Source organism: Salmo salar, chromosome 18, assembly GCF_965601325.2.
Source record: "Salmo salar chromosome 18, fSalSal1, whole genome shotgun sequence".
NCBI lineage: Eukaryota > Metazoa > Chordata > Actinopteri > Salmoniformes > Salmonidae > Salmo > Salmo salar.
Genome location: NC_138308.1, coordinates 63403874 through 63421667, shown reverse-complemented (window position 1 = coordinate 63421667; position 17794 = coordinate 63403874). Strand labels below are relative to the sequence as shown.

At 40.8% G+C, this 17794-nt stretch overlaps 1 protein-coding gene across 2 annotated transcripts; it reads left to right on the top strand.

The window, feature by feature from the left end:
- The first annotated feature begins 8384 nt into the window (after positions 1 to 8384).
- rpl34 (ribosomal protein L34) lies at positions 8385 to 17026 on the top strand. Of its 2 annotated transcripts, none has more exons than XM_082965054.1 (5): positions 8385 to 8409; positions 11936 to 12008; positions 12290 to 12389; positions 13698 to 13801; positions 16902 to 17026. In XM_082965054.1, the coding sequence occupies exons 2-5, from the start codon at positions 11944 to 11946 to the stop codon at positions 16984 to 16986; spliced, it is 354 nt and encodes a 117-aa protein (XP_082821180.1). In that variant the 5' UTR covers positions 8385 to 8409; positions 11936 to 11943; the 3' UTR covers positions 16987 to 17026. The 2 variants fall into 2 exon arrangements, with proteins under 2 accessions (XP_082821180.1, XP_014010928.1); XM_014155453.3 differs by lacking the exon at positions 8385 to 8409 and adding an exon at positions 11345 to 11426.
- Positions 17027 to 17794: the final 768 nt, after the last annotated feature.

The following is a 17794-nucleotide window of genomic DNA, read 5'->3' as shown; positions in this document are numbered from 1 at the left end:
AAGCCAGTAGCAGAGGCCCTTGTACTTGCTGTTGCTCAGGGATGAGACCCCAGAGGTTAAGCGGGGCAGGTGGTTAAGAAAGCTATTTGGAGTTCTATGCACTTGCCAGGTGTTCAACCATAGCAAGTCTGAAGCACAGTGCTTTTACAGCAATTGAAGGAGGGGTGTGTTTGCCACAATATAATTTTTTTGTTTTGGATATGAGTTTTGGAATATAAGGATGGGCAGGAGAAGAGTTCTCATTGTTGGGGGCAACAAGAGAGCCTTCAACATTAATGTACAGCAGAACAATATTCAAACACTTTCCACTCACTGGAAAATAAGTAATATAGCACGTGGTGTGTGAAATGGACACAGTTTTATTTTCCAGTCATTTATTGTTCTCTGATCAGAAAGAACTGACCAGTTAAATGTTTTATTTTATTGAAAGCTAGGCCAATGATAGATAAGCTTCAGACATGGTTTTCACTTGTCATGTCTTTTCCAATCAGTGCAGACTAGGAAATGAAACAGGGACAAGAAAGATTTTTAGACAATTGCCTAGAACAATAGATAGGTTGTTTTGAAAGGAAACAGGCCTGGTTACTATATTTTGGCCAAAATCAAATAATTGAATCAAACTTCAAACAGTAGGGTGAATTCGGAATAAGTGGGACACTTTTTGCATTTCCTTCTTCTGCAACCTCTTTCGACATCAATCCAACATATTAGCCCAACACCTGATTTCTGAAATCCTCAAAAGGTGTCCTAACAAAAAGGACAAATGTTGGTATCATATTCACAGGAGGCATGACACACCAATTTATGTACACTGAGCCAAAACTATATTTTCAGTTTGCATGTCGTAAACTGGGACAGCAGGTTAGATAAAATGGGATATTCTAATTTTAATTCTATGACAATTCAATTCAATTTTGTGTGATTAGGAAACAACTTGAGGATTTCAGAAATGTATTATCTGTTGGGCTAATATGTTGGATAGATGTCAAAAGAGGTTACAGAAGACAGAAATGCCTAAAGTTTCCTACTTTTTCACAATTCACCCAACTCTAGTTCTGCTTGGTGCCAAAAATGAACAGGATAACAGTACTGCAAGAACCAGACCCCTGCCTAACCTACAGTGACTTATTCCACATGTTGTGTTACAGCCTGAATTCAAAATTGATTCAAAATACTTTTTTTCTCTCACACATCTACACACAATAGCCTAAAATGACAAAGTGAAAACATGTTTTTAGACATTTTAGCAAATGTATTGAAAATGAAATACAGAAATAATTCATTTCCATAGGTATTCACACCCCTGAGTCATGTTACAATCACCTTTGGCAGTGATTACAGCTGTGAGTCTTTCTGGGTAAGTCTCTAAGAGCTTTGCACACCTGGATTGTACAATATTTGCATTTTTTTAATTTATTATTCTTCAAGCTCTGTCAAGTTGGTTATTGACAACCATTTTCAGGTCTTGCCTTAGATTTTCAAAGCTGATTTAAGTCAAACATGTAACAATGTCTTCTTGATAAACAACTACAGTGTATATTTGGAATTGTGTTTAAGGTTAATGTCCCGCTGAAAGGTGATTTCCTTTCCCAATGTCTGGTGGAAAGCAGACCGAACGAGGTTTTCCTCTAGGATTTTGCCTGTGTTTACCTCCATTCTGTTTATTTTTTTATCATGAAAAACTCCCTCGTCCTTGGAGATGACAAGCATACACATAACATGATGCACCACTATGGTTTAAAATATGGAGAGTGGTGCTCAGTAATGTGTTGTATTGGATTTGCCTCAAACATAACACTTTATATTCAGGACAAAAAGGGAATTGCTTTGCAGTATTACTTTAGTGCCTTGCTGCAAACCGGATGCATGTTTTGGAATATTTTAATTCTGTACAGGCTTCCTTCTTTTCACTCTGCCAATTAGCTTATTATTGTGGAGTAACTACAATGTTCATCCATCCTTAGTTTTATCCTATCACAGCCATTCAACTCTGTAACTGTTTTAAAGTCGACCATTGGCATGGTTTCCTTCCTCTCCGTCTGTGTCTTTGTAGTGACTGGGTGAATTGATACACCATCCAAAGTGTAATTTATAACTTTTTTTATTTGATTCGTTTTTTATTATTATTTATTGAATATTCAAAACATACAATATACTTGCAGTGAAGCCGCACAATAACTACATCGTACCAGTCATCCAACAGATTCCCATTCAGAGAGACACACAGAAGCATCCAGGGTCAATGCCCTGCTCAAGGGCATGTTGACCGATCTACCACCAGGCCAAAAACGTGAACCCGAACCCTCCAAGATCCCCCCACAGTTCCCCAATAGCTGTCCCTCAACCATTCGAGACCCCTCCTACAGTCACCCCCCACCACCCCAGGAAGAAGAAATAAATAAAAAATACAAGTTATTCCATTCCCCACCTTCAAGAACACCCCAATGCACCAACAACAAAGAGAATGAACTAAAGAGAAAAAAGGAAAAGAAAGAAGAAAACAGCAAACAATGCAAAAAATATATATAAAAAATAATTCATTTAAAACAAAGGACATCAAGGACAACTACAATCATAACAGCAATGCCAACTGTATATGTTTGTGTCCATGTCTGGCACTATTACATGTATGTGTGTGTTCTTGTATGTGTTTATTTGAATGAGAGTGTGTGTATATGCATGTGCACAAACACCTGCACGGCATCAGCCACAGGCAAACCGGCATTAGTTGTAAAAACACTGCCACTTAGTGTCATTCAAATGTACTTTTTATTATGTTTTAGTTTGACTTTTTTTTCTTTATTACTTTATCTTTGACCATCATTCTCTCACACAGCAACTCCACTCCCACTTGTCTCCAATTCCAAAATACCAACCCTCAGCTTCCCTCAGCCCATCCCATCCATCTCTGCTGGCCACCCACTTCGGGTTTCTATGCAACACATATCTTTCAACTATGCTGTGATGTTTAACGTACAATTTCAAATCTATCTAATCTAATAGAATTCACAGATTGCGAGTTGAAGATAAATACTTTTACTATTTCTAGGGTCAATTTTAGATCATTGCTATGCATTTTCAGCCATTCCTGAACCTGAGACCAGAAACAGGCTACCTGAGGGCAATACCAAAATAAATGGTCTATTGATTCTGTATCCTCACAACAAAATCTGCAGAGCTTCGATGATTTTATGCCCCAAATATTCAACATTTTGTTGGTGGCAAGAATTCTATATAATAGTTTTAGCTGAAAAGCACGAAGTCTTGAATCTTGCGTTGTTTTATATATCAACTCATACACCCTGTACCATGGAATCGGTACATCAAAAATCTCTTCCCAACTATTTTGCAATCTGTATGGCACAGTTGTCAACATCCTGGTCCTCAAATGAAACTGGTATACTTTCCTATTTATGCTATTTTTATTCCTCCGCCAGTTTTGATCCTTTATATTGGGCAAACAGACCAGTTCCCTACTCCTCCCGCTGCCACCCACCTCCTCCATTTTTGGGGCATGCTGTAATCGTTTGGTTGTACTCTTGGATTGAGCAGACCTTTCCGTACAATTCTGATAACTCCATGAAGGACATAACTCTACCATTCCAATTAACAATATCATTTAAGAACAAAATACCCTTTTCAAACATCTTTCCCATAAATACAGGTATTTTATCAACCAGGACATTTGAGTTCAGCCATAATATTTGTTGTAATAATTGTTCGATCTTTTCAGGGGGATAAAATTGAAATTGTAGCCAGCTCCGCAATGCTTGTTTGAAAAAGAGTGCTATGATTTCACGCCCTGACCTTAGAGAGCATGTTTTATTCTCTATTTTGTTAGGTCAGGGTGTGACTTGGGTGGGCATATCTATGTTTCTATTTCTTTGTTGGCCTAGTATGGTTCCCAATCAGAGGCAGCTGTTTATCGTTGTCTCTGATTGGGGATCATACTTAGGCAGCCCTTTTTCCCACCTGGATTGTGGGATCTTGTTTTTGTATAGCTGCTGTGAAGCCTGCAGAACGTTACATTCGGTTTTTGTATTTTGTTGTTTTGTTGGTGTTCATCTAATAAAAGAAAGATGTACGCTTACCACGCTGCACCTTGGTCTCATTCCAACAACGGGCGTAACAGAAGATCCCACCACCAAGTGACCAAGTAGCGTGGCCAGGAGGAGCCGACATCCTGGACATGGGAGGATATCCTGGACGGTAAGGGATCCTGGACGTGGGAAGAGATCCAGGCTGGAATAGATCGCCGTCCATGGGAGCAGACGGAGGCAGCGAGAGAGGAACGGCGAGGAATACAGGAATCAAGGAGATGACGGAAGCCCGAGAGGCAGCCTCAAAAAAAAATTGGGGGGTGGGGGGCACACGGGGTGGCGAGCGGAGCAAAGGTGGAAACAAGAACCAACTCCCTGTAATTACGATGAGGAGTTGGTCACGGTTCAGATACCATGCTTTGCGGAGATACGCAATGTGTCTCCAGTGCACATCCACAGCCCGGTGTGTTCTGTGCCAGCTCCTCGCACTTGCCGTGCGAAGGTGAGCATCCAGCCAGGATGGGTTGTGCCGGCTCAGCGCTCCTGGTCTCCAGTACGCCTCCTCGGTCCAGGATATCCTGCGCCGGCTCTACGCACTGTGTCGCCAGTGCGCCTTCACAGCCCAGTGCGGCGATCCATGGCCCGGAGCCTCCGGCGGTGATCCATGGCCCGGAGCCTCCGGCGATGGCCCGGAGCCTCCGGCGACGGTCGGTGGTCCGGTTCCTCCGGCGACGATCTACGGTCCGGAGCCTCCGGCAACGATCCACGGTCCGGTTCCACGGAAGTGGGGGGAGCCTCAAGCGGAGCGGGGTCTGCGTCCCGCACCGGAGCCTCCACCGAGAGGAGATGCCCACCCGGACCCTCCCCTATAGGTTCAGGTTTGCTGCCGGAGTCCGCACCTTTGGGGGGGGTACTGTCACGCCCTGACCTTAGAGAGCCTGTTTTATTCTCTATTTTGTTAGGTCAGGGTGTGACTTGGGTGGGCATATCTATGTTTCTATTTCTTTGTTGGCCTAGTATGGTTCCCAATCAGAGGCAGCTGTTTATCGTTGTCTCTGATTGGGGATCATACTTAGGCAGCCCTTTTTCCCACCTGTGATTGTGGGATCTTGTTTTTGTATAGCTGCTGTGAAACCTGCAGAACATTCAGTTTTTGTTGTTTTGTTGGTGTTCATCTAATAAAAGAAAGATGTACGCTTACCACGCTGCACCTTGGTCTCATTCCAACAACGGGTGTACCATATGAGTGCTATGCATTTTGCTAGTATTTTTGTATCACAACATTGAACTGTAAGGGACCTCCAGTTTTTTAGATAGACTGGGTCTTTATATTTGCCATCTGGGTCTTGTTTTAATAATGGATAAATCAGACCTTCCTGCTGAGTACATGACAGACTACAATTTCTATAGGAGTAGTTAAAACAATCTAACAAAGGAGCTTTTAGTATATAAAAAAATACTTGATATACCGGTATGCCATAAAGCTCTGGGGTTTTTCTAGACTTAAAGGATTTAATTCCCTCAAAGTTATTCCTCTGTAATTTGGCCTTCGCACTGATCTTTCTGTACATTTGTTCATTTTCTATTTTTTATATTATTTGGAAAGAATTCCTTACCATAATCTTCATTCAGTGGGAAAGGATGAGATGGAAAAGAGAACATCTGCCTAAAATAATTAGCTTCCTCTTTTAAAATATTATTCGTAGAATCATAGATGACTCAGTCTTCAGTAACGAGTTTCTGCAAATTATTTTTGTTAGCGTTCCTGTATTGGAGATTCAGGAAGAATTTTATGCATTTTTCTCCATATTCCATCCAGTTTGCTTTATTTTTGTAATAGATTATATTAGATCGCTCTTGAATAAGTTCAAGTTGTTTTTGTTTTTCCTCTAACTTATTTTTTATCTCTGTAGTATTGTTTTTATTGCTATCTACCTGTACTATTAGTTCATGGATTTCCCTTGTTAGTCTTGTCTCTTTAGCCAGAAACGGATTTTTTATTATTGATGAATATTGAATTGAAGGACCCCTGAAGGTACATTTAAAAGGTATCCAAACAATAAGGGGATTTGCTGGTAAAATTCAGTTATAAATTATTTTGGTCTTATTTTTAACTAAGTTGTCCTCCAGTAAACTTTGATTAAATTTCCAATATCCCTGTCCATGTGGAAAATCTATAAGAGTTATGTGAATGCCAATTAGATGATGATCCGATCGCAATCTGTCTCCTATTAAAACTTTTTTTTACCTTTGATGCAAGAGAGAAAGAGACAAGAAAGTAGTCAAGACGACTAGCTTGATTCTCCTCCATGTATATCTCACTAGGTCGGGGTTTTTTAGTCTCCAAATATCCACTATTTCTAATGTGTCCATAATATTTGTGATTTCCTTAAGGGCACGGTGATGATCGTTTATAAAGTGATTACCTTTACGGTGCATTGAGGTACTTAACACTGTGTTATAGTCTCCTACAATAATGATTAGGTCATTTGTTGCCTGTAAGTTCAATAAATTGGTATAAATGTTTTCGAAGAAGTGTGGATCATCCTGATTTGGACCCTATAGATTAATGAGCCAAATCTCTTTTCGTCCACTTTCATATTCAAAAGGATCCACCTTCCTTGCGAATCATTCCTGACTATTTGTACATTCAGATCGAAATTTGTGTTAATTAATATCATCACACCCTTTGAGTTCCTTTGTCCATGGCAGAAAATTATTTCACCAACCCATTCCTTTTTCCACACAACTTCATGTAGAGTGAGTTTCCTGTAAACAGTATATGTTATATTCATTTTCTTTTAGCCATGTAAAGACTTCTTTTATAATCTGCTAACTAGATACTATTCTCAGTCTAAATTGACCATAATTAGTGCTTGTAAAATTACTGCCATCAGAGGTATTATGAAGGTCAAAACTAGAGCTTTCAAATGTCTGATATTTTGAATTCAAGAAATAGGTTCTAGCAATATTTGTTTTTTCCCTTGCCTGTTTGCCTGTGAGCCAATGCCACAGATGTTAGAAAATTGAGACAAGATATTATGTGTGTAACAAATCTCAGTAGGTTGATGTGTATGATATTGGATTTGATATAGTGAGAATGTGTACGATGTCTGTATAAGAGTAAGACTATAATGTGTGATGTCCAAATAATAACTCTGCCAATTTGCATGGTTGAGTGGCTATGTGTGTAACATGTAGTGCGTATAGCCTTAATATTCATGATGATAATTGCAATCCATATAGTATCACCATCATAGTTGCATCATAATTACATTTAACATAATTGAAAAACATATCCCAGCATTTCCATAGTAATTGACGTTTCACATGATCATGAAAGAGACCTTGCATTACTCTAGAGACAGCTTCACTACAGTACAACAAATGTATTCCATGCAATATGTTATTATTCCCCAATGCCCCTATTCTGATATATTCCCCTTGCTTGTTGTAAAGATATATAAACTTGTAGACAAATACATAAAAAAGATAGACAAACAATAAACACATTAAATTATAAAACAGTTCTCGACAAAAGAGAGAGGGAGAGAAGAGAAAAGAGAGGAAGAGAGAGTGAGAGAAGAGAGCGAGATCAGGTGTGTGTGTGCATGCATAAATCCGTATGTGTAAGCAAGCATGTAATTGAGTACGTGTGTGTTCATATCCACTTCATAATGTTCAGTTCCCATAACTTATTTTTTTTCGTAACCTGAACTCCCTGTAGAATTTAGTACAGCCACGGTGTTATGGAGCTGTCTCGGAATAGCTGTCCATCTATAAAGAGTTTGTCCACAATGATAAAGGCACGCCAACCATTCTTCCGTTGTTGACTTTGTACCGGATAGTCGTCTCTTACGACGTTCGTTTATCTCCCTTGGAAATTGGTAATTGAGACCGAATTTGGTCCCTCTAAGATCCCTTTCTCTGCTTTTGATCACCTCCTTTTGTTGGTAGTGTTCAGATTTTGCGATGATCGGTCGGGGACCCCTGGTCTTGTCGCTCTGAGCTCCAAATCTGTGTACTAGGTGGAAAGCCACCTTGTTTACAGTCTGTAGGAAGTTTCAAGGAGGATTGCATGAATTCTCTGATCGCGTCCTCAGGAATCTCAGAAAAAAATAGATTTTCACGCATGCTACGACTTTGTATGTCTAGTAGTGACTCCTTCATCACCTTGTTTTCCCGGAGTAGACAATCCATGTTGGAATCATGGATTTTTACCTTGGCTGTGAGTGTCTCGTTTTCTCTTTGGAGCGTGAGAATTTCACTCTGGCTGAATTCCAAACTCCCCCTCAGCCCTGCTACCTCCTCACACAACGTTTCCAGTGTTGCATGGACTCCAGCCAGAGCACTAGCCTCAACCTCAATGGTAAGTAAATCGTCCGTGTCTGTAGATTAATCTGTTTTTCTTTTTTTTGTCGGGTTAAAGTTATTTTGTGAGGTGGTCGGATATTTCCATTAAGGAGTATGTTGTTCCTCTATAGCGTAAAACTGTTACTCGTCGATTTCCCTCAGGATCTCCTTAGTATCAAGATTGGCTCTTTACTGCAACCAGTTGTTTTACGAAAAGATAACAATGAGTCTTTCCCACGACGACGACAGGTGTCTGTAGTACAGCCAGCCAGCACTCGCGGATCCACGAGAAAAAAGGAACACAAACTTGCAGCCCCAGCCGTAAAGGCTAACCGCGTCGTGAAATCCGTAGCAACAAAACTTTAGTTCAGATTAAAATCGATTTAATGAAAATGTTTTAATGAAAACAACAAACCGAGTGTAGACAGTACAATGTCCTGTTGTGCGCTCTGATGGCGTATTCACCTACCTGTAATTTATAACTTCAACATGCCAAAAGGGATATTAATTATCTGCTTTTTCAACCCATCTACCAATAGGTGCCCTTCTTTGCATTGAAAAACATCCCTGTTTTTTGTGGTTGAATTTGTTTGAAATTAACTGCTCGACTGAGGGACCTTACAGATAATGTGTGGGGTACAGAGATGAGGTAGTCATTCAAAAATCATGTTAAACACTATTATTGCATGTGACTTAGTCCATGCAACTTATTATGTGACTTCTTAAGCACATGTTTACTCCTGAATTTACAGTAGAGCGGCACGCGATTGGCCCAGCGTCGTCCGGGTTAGAAGGTTTGGCCGTAGTAGGCTGTCATTGTAAATAAGATTTTGTTCTTAACTGACTTGCCTAGTTAAATAAAGGTTAAGTAAAATAAAATAAAATAAAAAATGTTGGCATGCCATAACAATGGGATTGAATACTTATTGACTCAAGACATTTCAGCTTTTCATTTTTAATTCATTTGTACAATTTCTAAAAACATATTTCCACTTTGACATTATGGGGTGTTGTGCATAAGCCAGTGACAAAACTCTGAAATTAATACATTTTAAATTCAGGCTGTCAAGGGGTGTGAATACTTTCTGAAGGCACTGTATATGTGAAATGTACTCTTGTGGCAGGCATCATGTGTCACTATCCTCAAAATGTTAGAATATTTGTTATAGATGTTGTGCCAAAACATGCATTTGTTTGTCGCAGGGATTTATCACTTTATCTACTCCATGCTGTCTTACTTGAGCATCTATGGTTGGTAAAGCGGGACAACAACAACAAAATGACTGAATTACAAAATTGAAACATAAAATTGGCAACTCTCCAGTAGCCTACATAGTATGCACATTTACATCACAATTTTGCACAGTGAACTATTGATGACCGTTTTATAACCTTAACAACAAAACAGAAAAAAGCTATGCCACTGATCTTACTGTGTCTTTTGTGGTTTGCTACCTGTTTTAAGGTTTTTCCCTATTATATATTGGTCTGACAAGTGAAAATCAAAACTATTGTTACTAAACCCTTGCAGAGAAACCACATGATCAATATCACTTCATTGGTGTTACATCATAGAGGGGGCAGAGCATCTCTACTACACACCCAAATCTGATTTGTGAAGGTGCTGGAGGCAAAAGGCCAAACTGGAGAAACAGGAAAAAGTCTCTGCACACTTGTCAGACCAAGAAATAAAGGCATGAGGATTAAGCTATCCCAGTTTAAATAATGTCCCACTTTTTCTGAATTCACCCTACAATACACTTTATACAAACTAGGCTAATAGAAAATAATATACAATAAAACAAGAATGAAAGCTACAGTCTAGGATTTGTTTTTCAGCAAAATGACCGCTTACACATGTTTTGGTATACAGCAGAGGGATGGGCCTGAGGGAATATAACCCCGCCAAAAAAACTGCCGTGGTGAGCCAACGGAAGTGGGGAAATCTTGTTGATTTTGTATTTTGAGGAAACTATCCCTTTATAGCTTATAGGCTTGATTACCAACAACAACAAGGGAGGAGGTGAGGGCACTCAGAGTGTGGTGTCAGGAAAACAACCTCTCACTCAACGTCAACAAAACAAAGGAGATGATCGTGGACTTCAGGAAACAGCAGAGGGAACACTCCACATCGATGGAACAGTATTGGAGAAGATGGAAAGTTTAAGTTCCTCTGCGAACATATCACGGACAAACTGAAATGGTCCACCCACACAGACAGTGTAGTGAAGAAGGTGCAGCAGCGCCTCTTTAACCTCAGGAAGCTGAAGAAATTTGTCTTGTCACCTAGAACCCTCAAAAACGTTTATATATGCACAATTGAGAGCATCCTGTCGGGCTGTATCACCGCCTGGTACGGCAACTGCACAGCCCACAACAGCAAGGCTCTCCAGAGGGTGGTGTGGTCTGCACAACGCATCACCGGGGGCAAACTACCTGCCCTCCAGGACACCTACAACACCCGATGTCACAGGAAGGCCAAGAAGATCATCAAGGACAACAACCACCCGAACCATTGCCCGTTCACCCTGCTACCATTCAGAAGACGTCAAAGCTGAGACCGAGAGACTGAAAAACAGCTTCTATCTCAAGGCCATCAGACTGTTAAATAGCCATCACTAATACAGAGACAGCCATCTCTTTACATTTGTGTGTATTAGGTAGTTGTGAAATTGTTCATTACTTGTTAGCTATTACTGCACTGTCGGAACTAGAAGCACAAGCGTTTCACTACACTCTCATTAACATCTGCCAACCATGTGTATGTGACCACAAACATTGGACTTAATTTGATTTGATAGTTGGATGGTGGGCCACAAGTTAAGTAACTGGCTACATGGAACTTTTAATTATAATCGTTTAGGTCATCTAAAATCACCTAAACAATGTTGTGGGCGTCTCAATGGGAGGTCACACAATCGCCACTAGGTGGCAGCATATTATAAGAAGGTGAGGAAATATCCGGTGGTGAGAAAAGTTAACATTTCAGAGTAACTTCTTTGGTTCTTCCTCTTCCGGTAACGGTAATAGCAGGTATGGAGGCACATATTTCCTCGCACATTTTATGTCGAAAGAATCTGCTGCAATCTGTTGTTATACTATGACAAATAGTATTTCAAAGACTATATTTCCACAGTGTTAGAAACCGTAAACACATTGTTGAAAATATTTAATGATTTCTTGTTATCCTAGTACTGTCTTGTCGCTTCTTAGTATCATGCCTTCAGTAACGTTTAGCCCAAAGCAGAAATAAGTCAATTTTGGTACCAAAGCACATTACCGTTTAAGTGGTTTTACTACCGGAGGTAGTCTTGTTTAAATTGCCAAAGCAAGGTGTATACATGCAAGTAAAATGTTCTTTCTTCATTGATTCGTTTTTTGGGCATTAAGCATTTTTGCTAGTAGCATTGATCAGTAATGTTGACTCCATCCGCAATCCCCAAACTAGCTAACTAGTTCGTTTATTTAGCTATATAGTTATGTAGCAAATCAATCGGTGAACAATGTATTCTACTGTCCTGCAATCTGTTATGTATTTACAGGTATCAACATGGTCCAACGCTTGACTTACCGTCGTAGGTTGTCCTACAACACTGCCTCCAACAAAACTAGGCTGTAAGTAACATGATCTTTATCTACATAATTGCATTGCAATTTCCTTGACTGCTATGCCATTTCTTTAGCTTCTTTGTCATTGTTAGTTATTACATTGCCTGGCATTTCTCATGACCTAAAGTAATTGGTTGTTCCTAGTAAGTTGTACTGGTTTGCACATGATTATACCTAGCTATGGCTATTGATTTTAAATAGGAAGTAGGAACAACTGATTCTGGAATGTTTTTATTCCCTTCTAAATATTGTGGACAACTTTGCATTGTGTATGACCCTGCTTGCAGGTCCCGGACTCCTGGTAACCGCATTGTGTACCTGTACACCAAGAAGGTGGGCAAGGCCCCGAAGTCCGCATGCGGAATCTGCCCTGGTAGACTGCGCGGCGTAAGTAAAGCTCTTAACCGTGCCAGCCCACTCTTAATTTCTATTCAGTTCGACTCGCCATAAATTCTGTGTCTGAACTGTGCATAAGGGTACCTTAACCAAAATGCATGTCAGACAGTGTGGTTGGGCGGAGAGAAATTATTTGATAATACATCACAACTTTTCAGGCTGAGCACAACACAATATTAGCCACCCCCAACACACTACTTCCACTTAAAACCATTGCTGTCTTTTTTTACACATTGGTTTGAATGTGCCCTAAGGATGGGTGAAAGCACTATGTCAAATGCCAAAATGGCACTTGATCCAGGCAGCTCTTTTGAGTTCAATTTCGTTGCATGTGAAATGTTTGGTTTTTGCATGCATTAATGAATCAATACATGCAATCACTTTTACTTTTTTTTTTACAAATATAACTATGTAACATGATGGTTTGGTAATCAGTTATTTGAATGTTAAATTTAGTCTTGATAAACTGGGAAAATCAATTTACAATACAGGTGAATGCATATTCAACAGATGTGTTTTGTCTTATTTCATGGGGCTACAGATAAGTATCTTTCCCTTCAACTTATTTTATTGTACTTCTCAACATTTGCATAGAAACAATCTCTTTTATAAAAGTGTACACTTTCTCATTAAGATCTATCTTTATTCCCACACACACTCAGTTTGAGTCAAGAGCAAAGATCTTGATTGGGAGAGACGTGACAGGGAGATTAAGTGAATTAATCGTTTTTGGTTACAATCAGCTTTGAAATGGTTTATCGCAAACAAGGTACTAGGGTAGTGAATTGATGTTAGCTTCAGCTGTTTGCTAGTAAGGTAAGTTGGTGTACAAAGCTGTGGATGCTCCTTTTATCTTGCATTGTAAAGTGTTTGAGCCTGTAATGGGACATTGTTTTGAGAACAGTAATTGACATTTTCAACATTTGTTTGGGCCGTGTTATATTATTCAACCGTGTAAATTTCTGTGTAACATAAGTGGTGACGCAGCCCAAATTCCCAGTGAGTGCATTGGTTCCTCAGGAAAGGCTAGAGCTAGCAATGAGTAAGTGGAGCAGGTATGATGCTCTTGTGCTAAGGGGACATTGACTGCGCTGATGGACTTGATCCTCTCTCAATCAGTAGACTACATGAGACACATTTGACAGAAGTACTAAGAGGAATACACTCTAGTACCGAATAGTTTTCCAGGATGAATTACCAAAGTTTCGGTATACTGTGCAACACTAGTTTCTCCTGAATATAACCCTGCGTTCAGGGTTGTGTATTATGTCTGCTCACAAGCATTTCTTTGTCTTAAAGATCCGGGCTGTGAGACCCCAGGTCCTGATGAGGCTCTCAAAAACCAAGAAGCACGTCAGCAGAGCCTACGGTGGAGCAATGTGTGCCAAGTGTGTGCGCGACCGGTAAGAAAGCATATCCCCAACACCGCCTTTGTAGAAAATGTCTGTGTTGTTTATGTTGGATGACGTGTGGTTTGATTCAACGCACATCTAGCAAAATGGGTCTTCAATTAATCTACTTTATTCAATGGCATTGCATTGGTGTTTTGGCCAGAATAAAGGAGTACATTTTGTTTGCACATTTTTCTTATACTCTCCGGAAACAACCCCTAGACACAAGTGTAGATCTGAAACGGTTGGATAAATAGTCAATATCTCCACCCAGAATATTGGTGATAGTTGATGGAACTACTTCCATGCCTATTCAGAGCTACATGTGGCTAGGGGTTGTTTCTGTATGGGGCCGTAGTTTGCACTGTCTCCTCAGTAATGAAAATGTTTCATGATTCATATTGGAGTAATCAACTCGGTGGGCTTGTGGTTATTGTACATGCTGAGAGGAGGGTTCGATTCCCAGATGAGTTGTATCAAAGACTCTAAAAATGGGACTCTGCTTGACTCTCAGCATTGAGGGCATCCTGTCCATTTGCTCTAAATACACCAAGCTGCCTCACGATACAGATACAGGGCTCCTGCCCCTTGGATCGTTCTGGCTCGGTTTGCTTGCATATTATACTATGCCAGTAAGGTGTTACTACATTCAAAGCAACAGCTGTAGTTTCATTTCCATCCTTAACCCCCTAGAGACGACAATCAGAATCAAAATCTGTTTAAGCTAGAGATTTGTTTTTTTTTTTGCATTGGGTGCGTTTCAATCCACCAGTGTCGCACTTCCGCATTTGCAGTTAAAGGTGGCAGTGAGCAGTGTTTGTCAGACCATGAGACGTCCCGAAGCTCAGGCTTCTCACGAAAGCGTCTGTAGCGTCATACTGGTTTGACCCACTGTGGAAAGGGGAGATTTTCAAACACGATGGTGTTTCTCCATTTGCTCTACAACCCCCACAAGTGTCACGGGACTTGTCTGAAGGTCACCAGTACCGTTTTTTTTTTTAAATGTATGGAAGTATGAAGGTCGTTTTGTGCCTACCCAAAAAAGGGGGTAAAAACATGTTTAAAAAATATATATACACTGCTCAAAAAAATAAAGGGAACACTTAAACAACACATCCTAGATCTGAATGAAAGACAATCTTATTAAATACTTTTTTCTTTACATAGTTGAATGTGCTGACAACAAAATCACACAAATAATCAATGGAAATCCAATTTATCAACCCATGGAGGTCTGGATTTGGAGTCACACTCAAAATTAAAGTGGAAAACCACACTACAGGCTGATCCAACTTTGATGTAATGTCCTTAAAACAAGTCAAAATGAGTCTCAGTAGTGTGTGTGGCCTCCACGTGCCTGTATGACCTCCCTACAACGCCTGGGCATGCTCCTGATGAGGTGGCGGATGATCTCCTGAGGGATCTCCTCCCAGACCTGGACTAAAGCATCCGCCAACTCCTGAACAGTCTGTGGTGCAACGTGGCGTTGGTGGATGGAGTGAGACATGATGTGCTCAATTGGATTCAGGTCTGGGGAACGGGCGGGCCAGTCCATAGCATCAATGCCTTCCTCTTGCTGGAACTGCTGACACACACCAGCCACATGAGGTCTAGCATTGTCTTGCATTAGGAGGAACCCAGGGCCAACCGCACCAGCATATGGTCTCACAAGGGGTCTGAGGATCTCATCTCGGTACCTAATGGCAGTCAGGCTACCTCTGGCGAGCACATGGAGGGCTGTGCAGCCCCCCAAAGAAATGCCACCCCACACTATGACTTACCCACCGCCAAACCGGTCATGCTGGAGAATGTTGCAGGCAGCAGAACGTTCTCCACGGCGTCTCCAGACTCTGTCACATGTGCTCAGTGTGAACCTGCTTTCATCTGTGAAGAGCACAGGGCACCAGTGGCGAATTTGCCACTCTTGGTGTTCTCTGGCAAATGCCAAGCGTCCTGCACGGTGTTGGGCTGTAAGCACAACCCCCACCTGTGGACGTCAGGCCCTCATACCACCCTCATGGAGTCTGTTTCTGACCGTTTGAGCAGACACATGCACATTTGTGGCCTGCTGGAGGTCATTTTGCAGGGCTCTGGCAGTGCTCCTCCTTGCACAAAGGCGGAGGTAGCGGTCCTGCTGCTGGGTTGTTACCCTCCTACGGCCTCCTCCACGTCTCCTGATGTACTGGCCTGTCTCCTGGTAGCGCCTCCATGCTCTGGACACTACGCTGACAGACACAGCAAACCTTCTTGCCACAGCTTGCATTGATGTGCCATCCTGGATGAGCTGCACTACCTGAGCCGCTTGTGTGGGTTGTAGACTCCGTCTCATGCTACCACTAGAGTGAAAGCACCGCCAGCATTCAAAAGTGACCAAAACATCAGCCAGGAAGCATAGGAACTGAGAAGTGGTCTGTGGTCCCCACCTGCAGAACTACTCCTTTATTGGGGGTGTCTTGCTAATTGCCTATAATTTCCACCTGTTGTCTATTCCATTTGCACAACAGCATGTGAAATGTATTGTCAATCAGTGTTGCTTCCGAAGTGGACAGTTTGATTTCACAGAAGTGTGATTGACTTGGAGTTACATTGTGTTGTTTAAGTGTTCCCTTTATTTTTTTGAGCAGTGTATATCTATCTCTCCTAAGCTTTCTCTTTCTCCTAGATATAGGACAGACCCTTCAAAGCCTTGCTTTTTTGTGATTTATTTTGACTGTCTTCGCAATTTATGAATTGCGTTTCTCTGGGCTATAGTAGTAAAGGACAAATTCAGTGTTTTTTATAAAGAAACATGTATACCTAAAGGGGTCCTAAAATCAAATAGCTAAATGACGATACCCCCACGTCTTAGGCTCTAGACTTAGCTAGATGGTTTTGTTCCATTTAGTTGAGATTTATCCTGCTATGGGCTTTTAAAAGTAGTGAAACTTCCTGTGTGCAATAAATTGAGGGTTGTGTTTTTACAATCTACATTGACGGCATTGGTCTTTGCGACATGATTCATTAGATTTTGCTTTACATGTATTGATATTTGGTCAAAATTTGTATCAAGCAAACAATGCCTGAACAACTCAGTTACCTGATCAACTAACGTTCACCCTTCTGTCTACCACAGGATCAAGCGAGCTTTCCTGATTGAGGAACAGAAGATTGTTGTCAAGGTTCTTAAGGCACAGGCACAGAGTCAGAAATCTAAGTAATTGTGCATTTGTACCTCTACAATAAAAATCGGTGTCCTGACATGTTTGTATAACTGGCCATAGTATTTCTAAATTTGAAGTTTAATTTCAGTGTTTCTCAATGTAATTCAAAAGGAACTCGCACATCTGAGCTTTTTTTTTGCAGGTGCATGGTAACTGTTGAATAAGAGGGGGGAAAGAGGAAACCTGCACACTGCTCTTGCTAGTATCACTGCTCTTTAATAAGCTTTACCTATCGGCCCCTGTCATTTTGTAGTTTTGAATGGGTGTGGAGTTTGAAGACTGAGTGGGCTACCAATCATTGACATATGGACTTTGAGAAAGTGTTGACATTACATCCAGGAATTGTGTATATTTACTCAAGGTTCTCAGGCAGATGACATGAAATATTAGGATGGTGCTGCATGCGCTTGTATTTTGAAATTCTGAAGGTGAGTTATTTTTTTAATGTATGCATAGATCTTATTCTTTGTTGGCCAATACAATGTAAACCTGTCACAACACTCCAAACAAGCCAGTTTTGAAATAAGATCTTGTCGTCCTGTAATTTTTTACGTCGGTGACAATTCCGTCTGCACTGACGGTTGAATGACGGGTGTCACATAGGAGTGACAAAATGGGTTGGAAGAATATTTAATGATCGGAGGCTACAGCTATCAAGCTGGTTTAAGTGTCTTTTTGCAATTGGCCTGTGTTTTTGGTATACTCTGGCTACCCACAGGTATCTAAAGAGAATTCCCCCAGATAATCGATCTGTGAACATATTTTAGGGCTTTGCGACTACATATCAATGGATAGAAAGGTATCT

Excerpts from the sequence above, each read along its gene's own strand:
- rpl34 (XM_082965054.1), top strand. The coding sequence starts at position 11,944 with ATGGTCCAACGCTTGACTTACCGTCGTAGGTTGTCCTACAACACTGCC. Across the intron at positions 12,390-13,697 it reads GCCCTGGTAGACTGCGCGGC|ATCCGGGCTGTGAGACCCCA; the intron begins GTAAGTAAAGCT and ends TTTGTCTTAAAG. Across the intron at positions 13,802-16,901 it reads GCCAAGTGTGTGCGCGACCG|GATCAAGCGAGCTTTCCTGA; the intron begins GTAAGAAAGCAT and ends TGTCTACCACAG.